Here is a 6,641-nt window from a genome sequence, read left to right as displayed (position 1 = left end):
AGAGGAGAATAAGAAGCTACGTGCAGAAGTCCAGCGTCAACAGCAAAAGCAGAGTCAGCAGCGTCAATATATTGCTACTGGTGGGGTACTCCAGGTACAGCGGGCTCAGCAGCTTGCTGTAGAGGCAGAGAGGATGGTCATGGAGGCCAGCCAGAGCCAGGCTGGTGAGCGACGTCAGCGCGCGCCGCCGACGTGTACAAAGTGCCACATTCAAGGGCATACTCGGACTTCATGCAGAGCTATCTAAAGAATCATACCTCTTAATTTTATTTTATTTTATTACGTTGTTGTGGCTCAATTGCACAGAGAGTCGCGTTAAGCTTGGTAGGGTGCCCAGCTTACTGATCTGCCCAGCTTACTGATCCCGCACGTTACAATATCTTGTCTTTGTAAACCTATGCTAGAGTTTATGTTATGTCGCTTTCCAGAGAGCGAACAAACACCATGACACCGTGCTAAAAAAATACCTAGTATGCAAGACTAAGTAACCAGACGGAGGAAAATAAAGAAAAAGCTACCAAGGACATAGATGAAGAAAGAAAAAGAATCAATTCTTTGACGAAGAAAAAAGGACCTGCCAAACCCCCACCAAAAAACGCCGAGATGATTATTCGAACAGAACTGTGAAAATATGTCGCCATTTTGTTGCGTGCACCGCTTGCAAGGAACTCAGAAAAAAGCGATACAAGAGGAAGAAAAGGCCATTCCTTGACGTATGCTATTGAGGAACCCAGAAAAAGATGAGTCGGGAACATCAAATGTCTTCGTGCCAGTAAGGAGACGATTGTTGACATCCCGAAAACGGTTGGCTTCGTTTCGTCTCGTGTATGCATGCAAGTCGATATGCGTTATAGATCAACGCGTCGTTTGAAAGTGGGTCTCGCCATATGTATGTATGCAGATCCCATAGAAAGGCCGAAGGCGCGGAATGTAAAAGTTCCATGTTAGGAACTACTCAGGACGTGGCCTCTTAGCGCCGTGTGGGTTTTGCCAGCTGCCATCGTTACCGCCCTGGCCTTGGAAGAATCCTGGATTAAAGCCTGGGTTGGCGCCAAAGCCACCTCCTGCAAAAATAGCGTTAGCCAGTGTTCAAGACATGAGATAAAAAGCGTGGAGTCAAGTCACTAATATGAGAGTGTCTCAACATACCCATTCCTCCCATCATTCCCATGTTGCCACCGCCCATACCCATCATATTGGTACCCATGCCCATCATGTTGCCGCCCATTGGCATGTTCATACCACCCATAGGAGCTCCGCCCATGGCGTTCATGCCCATGTTGCCGCCACGGCCACGGTTGCCCATGCCACCCCGCATGTTACCACCCATCATGCCGCCGCGGTTGAAGTTACCTCCAAAGTTGTTCATGCCCCCCATGGGGTTGCCAAAGTTGTTCATCGGAGCTTGTGTGCCATAGCCTCCCATATTACCTCCCATGTTGCCACCAGCAGGCGAGAAATTGCGATTGTTCTGGTAGCCCATGCCGCCACCTCTGTTGAAGTTTCCTCGGTTATTGTTGTTATACCCGCCCCTGTTGTTAAAGCCACCACCCTGGCCACCAAAGTTACCAGATGAAGCACGATCGTTCCTGCCCTTGTCTCGTGCGGGTACGTCCTTTGGTAGCGTCTTGAACGGGTTGACATGTGGGGGACTGAAGATGGCGGTCGGTTTTTTAGTATGGGCTTGGTCTTTGAACAAGGTCTCAATTTGATGCTTGAGAGCAGTAGCTGCTTGCGGTGAGTTTAGTAGGGTAAAAACTTGACTACAAGAGATATCAGTAACAAGTTGCTCTAACATCCGCAGGAAACCAACCCTTTGCTCTTTCCATTGACCTTGTGCTCATTAAAGGTGACTTCAATGAGCTCGTCTTCACAACCACTCTGGTTAGCCCATCCACGAATATCCTCTTCGCTAATCCACCAGTTGACGTCGTTGATCATCAAAGCGGCTGTAGCTCCGGGATCGGTGGGGCGATCATCGTCCTCGCCTTGCTTTCGCTTGGTGCCCTGCTGCTGAGGTGCCTGCTTGTGAACATCGAGACCGGATGCGCCTCCTGTGGATGCTATTTGTTGTGTGCTCTGGTCGTGGTGGCCGTTTCCGTTGGTTGCTTCACCTGGACCTTTGAGGTTGGTTGTCTGATCTCCCATTTCGGTAGCCGCGTTCTCTTGTGCGTCGTTTGCGTTGGCTACATTGGCATCTGCGTTTGGGGCATTGGCGTCGGTTACGGTGGTATCATGCTGTGCGGTCGAATCTTGGTACGAGTCATCTCCGTAGATGTCGATGTCGAAGTTGTCGTCGTCAGCCATGTTTGCTGTGATATGTCAAGTCAACTGCAGTAAGCGATGATGTAGTTTCCGGTATTCTCTTTTGATTCGCTCTTAGGTACTCGATGTGCTAGTATCAATAGCCAAAGTACATGCAATTCTGTGATTGGCATACAAATCAGCATGATAAGACAAGGGAGTATTGCAAAGAAAATAAGGCGCCTGCAGTGCGTCCCCGGGCGATGGCGGTACAAGAAAACAAACAGCGTAGAGTAAGGCCATACGTACAGTGCCGCAGTCGGCGTAGTGACAAGGTCTAGAAGGACCGTTCAGAGCAAGAAGGGATAATCCGATCGCCTCTGGCAGATGCGGAGATGTAAAAGGTACAGGATATGGTGAGAGAGATGTAGGATAGGGTAGTGTCAAGTAGTGTAATGCCTCAGCCCGCCTCCTGCGCTTGCTTTGCCCGCCCCCAGTACAGTGTGCTTGTAGCGCCGCTGTAGTGTACAAAGCCCTTGAGAATTGACGCAGCGCAAGACGGTGCGCTGCAAATAATGAGAACAAAAGATGAACAAAAGTAAGGGTGAGCTTCAGTTAGTATGTGCAGCAACCCAGCGCGCTCCCTTTTGGTCTTCCGCGCGATGTGTGGCGGCGATGCAAAGAGCCAGACTGCAACCGTTGGGCCTGGGATATCGGGGGCAATCTGTTCAGTAGTAGTGAGTGTTGGCCTGGGCAACAAACCTGACAAGACTTGACGGATTCGAGCAGTGTCGGCGCGAGTGAGGATGGGCGTGAGGGACGAGGACGTGGATGCGATAGCTCGAGCCGCTAGCGCTGCCAGTAGCGTGCTTGGCAGCCCGCCAACCCCTGTTCGCTTTCTCCGCAAGGCCAGATTGCTGTCGTCCGCCGGCTGGCAATTTACCAGCTTCCATCCATTAAGTCGTGACTTGTCCCTTCCACGATACTTTGATCCTACCGAACAACCCTTTCGAACAACCCTTCTCGTATCACAATCGCACATCAGTCGCCATGGAAAACATCAAGGAGTTTGCCGAGTACGCAATGCCCCGGCGCACATATAACGTGGGCTTATGACGGACTAACAATACGGCGCAGTATGCCCGCTGAGTTCCTCAAGGAGGGTACTCTCTTCATGAACCGCTGCACCAGTACGGCCCTCTGACTCTTCAACCTCACCACAATTGGCCACTGACCATACTACAGAGCCCGACAAGAAGGAGTTCATCAGGATATCGCAAGCCGTCGGAATCGGTTTCCTGATCATGGGTCAGTAACACCATCACCCGCCACAGCATCCTTTCACGTCGCAATCATCTGACCCGTCCTCACAGGCGTCATTGGCTACGTCGTCAAGCTTATCCACATTCCCGTCAACAACATCCTCGTCGGCGGCTCATAAATTACCACCCCTCACACCAAAGAGCATCCATTTACTTTCCCTCGGCCATACGACCGACTCGTTTGCCGTATCCATTTTATAGTTGTGTTTAGCGACTAAGGGCAGAGAAGGCCACGTTGCGAGTTCGGACGCTTGGCTATCGGGCATGACATATCTATGGCATAGGGCTGTACAATACCGACATTGGGTCAGCGGGAGTTTGATTATATCCACATTTACATTTTGCAAACTATACTTCTAATGTCTGCATCCTTGATACGTGCGTGAGGTGATCGTACATCGCTTTCGACATGGTTGATACAAAGGAGCCAAAGTATGTGAAGATGAGAGTTCCAGTCACGCCATCCTTAAAGTCCGTTGAAATGACGCCCATGTTGAAATCGAAATCGACAAGATGACACGCACAGAGATGCATCAACCTGAACGACATGCAAGCACGGGGGGTCTGCGCAAGCAAATCATACAGTCCGCTCAATCATCATCCATCATGTCCTCGTACCAAACCGGATGTCTTCTCGACCGGCCCTCGTGACTCTTATACAGCCGCTCGTCATGCTGTAGTTGTGCATTGACACGGCGGCCAACCTTGGGTTCTGCCTCATCATCCTCAACACCATCGTTCCACGTGTGAACTGTGCACGTTCCTTGTGAGGTACCCCAGCCGTTCCAAGATGTCGCTACATATTTGTTAGCAAAAACTCACACACCAATCGATCACAATCATAGAAACCCACCTGCAATCATGGGCGCATTGGGATGCCAGCTTGCATCACGAACACATGTCATCCACTTGCCCTCATTCCGACCCCAATAGTCATAGGTTCCAGCGAGTAGATCTGGATCCCGCGGTCGCGAATTCTTGGTTGCTTTCAGCACGTTGACCTTGCCAGCAAGCGTAGCATCCATGTTCCAAATGTACACCGAGCCGTCGTAGCTACCCGAGTACACATATCGCGAGTCGGTACTACCAGGAGGTGAAAAGTGACATCGAATCAGTGTTTTCAAGACCTTGTGTCCGCGGAAAGTGACAAGCGAACAATCGTGCGGATGTGGGCGGAAGTCGTCGTAGTCGTAGCCGTTGGATCGGTACTCAAAGCGCGTCGTATATCTGTACGGATCGATGGTATCGGCCTTCTCTTTGGACACCATTTTTCTCAAATCCCACAACTTTGCAGTTTGATCTTTTCCATTACTGAGTACATATCGACCATCTCCTTTGCTGTCAACATACGTCAGGCCTTCGGTATGGCCAAAGAAAACACCAGCTTCTCGGCCATCTCCCATACTTCTCCGGTCCCACACCTTGAGCGTTGTATCGTCGGATCCAGAGTAAAGGATATGTGGTGATTGAGAGTCGCCAAAACAGACTGCGTTGACATCATCCTGATGGCCTGGTATGCGAAGGACCGATTGCCTTCGTTCAATGTCATAGACATATACTGAGCTATCTCCAGTTCCAGCTACAATCTCGCGACCGTCGCCCGAAAAACGTATTGACCAGATCTAGGTTTCATCAGCCAAGACCGCATATCCAATCTTACTCTGACTTACACCAAAGTGCGAATGGAAGCCTCGTGGATTTGATGTACCCATGTTGTTGAAGTCGAGCATGTGAGGCTCCGAGTCATCTTCAGGATCTGTAGGTGCTAGGCTCACGATACTTCGGATTGAGCTGTAAGCTAAGAATCGGTTGTCGGGGCTAAGTGAGGCATCTGTAATTGTCCACTGCCCACCATGGTATCTCACAGTCTGTAACCAATCAACTTTGTTGCTCCCAAATTGCAATTTCACTGCTTACCTTGTAGTATTTCCAATCGTAGGGGTTCGAGGTATCGTACATGCGCACTTTGAAGTCCTGTGCGCAGGAAAAGAAAAAATTGCCGTCATCTGAGAACTGTCCTGAGTAGCACCGTGCGTTGTAGTGAATAATGGTATCAGCAACTGATTCAGGTATCATATCCTGCTTCAAAAGCCTTGTGGCGTTCTTCTGTCGTCCATCACTACCAATACCCAACTCTCGCCTCATGATATCGTAGGCCAACCTCTTTTTCCTCTTGATTGTGTCCTCTCTTCGAGGATTCGATCCAAAGGTACCCGTCTCCATCAGTTCTCTGCCCTGTTCACTTGGTACCTTTTCCAGCAAGTCCCTGCCACGAGGGCGGCGCCTTCTACCAGAGGTCCCTGTAGGCACAACGGGATCATAGCCAGTGCCAGGGTCGCTGTTATCGTCATCGTCGTCGTCATCTTCCTCCTCATCGTCGAGCCGGCGTCGTCGCAGCAGAGAGCGTTGTGAGAAATCGGCGGCGAATATTCGCCCCAGTCCCGCGTGTCCAAGCAATTGCATGATCTGGTCGCGGGTGATCATCACTGGTCGTTGGGGAAGTTCCATATCGTCTTCCTCCTCCTCTTCATTTTCATCATCGTCTTCAACTTCATCGTCATCTTCCTCTTCCTCTTCCTCCTCTTCATCATTGTCATCGGTGTATTCAAATGCGATTTCAACTCCACTAAGATTACTCAGTCGCTCAGCAGCATCTTTGCATAATGTTAGCAACCACAGCACAATCATGGAACGCTTTGCAATAGATACCATGGAAACTTGAGTCGCCCTCTCCTTCTTCCTCGTCATCATGACCTTCCTCTGCGGGCACAAAGTCCATGTCGTCATCATCATCCTCGGTATCTCGCCAAAACGGATCATTCGGATCGTATACGATGGTCCTGGCATTTTCAAGTTCGCTAGGCGGACTAGTGGGAACCTGCGACGAGCTCATGTTGGTGGATTGAGCTCTGAAATGAGTCGCAAGTGGCGCCGAGGCAACATGGTGGTGATGATCGTAGTGAGCGGGAGCTCTGGACTAACCTCGGCGATAAGGCCTATCACCGATGACGCCAATCGAGCACCTTATCGATATACTATACGCACTGGCACCAACATAGCGCGTTCTTACGTAGG

General features: G+C 50.3%; 4 protein-coding genes across 4 annotated transcripts; 1 reads left to right on the top strand and 3 right to left on the bottom strand.

The window, feature by feature from the left end:
* Nucleotides 1-951: 951 nt before the first annotated feature.
* On the bottom strand, nucleotides 952-2,307 carry COCCADRAFT_94139 (uncharacterized protein; the record flags this gene model as incomplete). Its single annotated transcript, XM_007713361.1, has 3 exons — nucleotides 952-1,064; nucleotides 1,150-1,763; nucleotides 1,814-2,307. The coding sequence occupies 3 exons, from the start codon at nucleotides 2,305-2,307 to the stop codon at nucleotides 952-954; spliced, it is 1,221 nt and encodes a 406-aa protein (XP_007711551.1).
* A 20-nt stretch (nucleotides 2,308-2,327) lies between these two features.
* Nucleotides 2,328-2,591, bottom strand: COCCADRAFT_94145 (uncharacterized protein; the record flags this gene model as incomplete). Its single annotated transcript, XM_007713360.1, has 1 exon — nucleotides 2,328-2,591. A coding segment is annotated over one exon (264 nt), but the record flags the coding sequence as incomplete, so codon positions are not given.
* Nucleotides 2,592-3,294: 703 nt separating this feature from the next.
* COCCADRAFT_4431 (uncharacterized protein) lies at nucleotides 3,295-3,685 on the top strand (the record flags this gene model as incomplete). Its single annotated transcript, XM_007713321.1, has 4 exons — nucleotides 3,295-3,320; nucleotides 3,382-3,434; nucleotides 3,490-3,552; nucleotides 3,618-3,685. The coding sequence occupies 4 exons, from the start codon at nucleotides 3,295-3,297 to the stop codon at nucleotides 3,683-3,685; spliced, it is 210 nt and encodes a 69-aa protein (XP_007711511.1).
* A 471-nt stretch (nucleotides 3,686-4,156) lies between these two features.
* Nucleotides 4,157-6,459, bottom strand: COCCADRAFT_94138 (uncharacterized protein; the record flags this gene model as incomplete). The annotated part of the gene is made up of 5 exons (XM_007713359.1): nucleotides 4,157-4,362; nucleotides 4,420-5,188; nucleotides 5,237-5,434; nucleotides 5,484-6,220; nucleotides 6,276-6,459. The coding sequence occupies 5 exons, from the start codon at nucleotides 6,457-6,459 to the stop codon at nucleotides 4,157-4,159; spliced, it is 2,094 nt and encodes a 697-aa protein (XP_007711549.1).
* Between the last annotated feature and the right edge of the window lie 182 nt (nucleotides 6,460-6,641).

This window comes from Bipolaris zeicola (assembly GCF_000523435.1).
Source record: "Bipolaris zeicola 26-R-13 unplaced genomic scaffold scaffold_59, whole genome shotgun sequence".
In the NCBI taxonomy this organism is placed as follows: Eukaryota; Fungi; Ascomycota; class Dothideomycetes; order Pleosporales; family Pleosporaceae; genus Bipolaris; species Bipolaris zeicola.
This window is presented reverse-complemented; position numbering and strand designations above follow the sequence as displayed.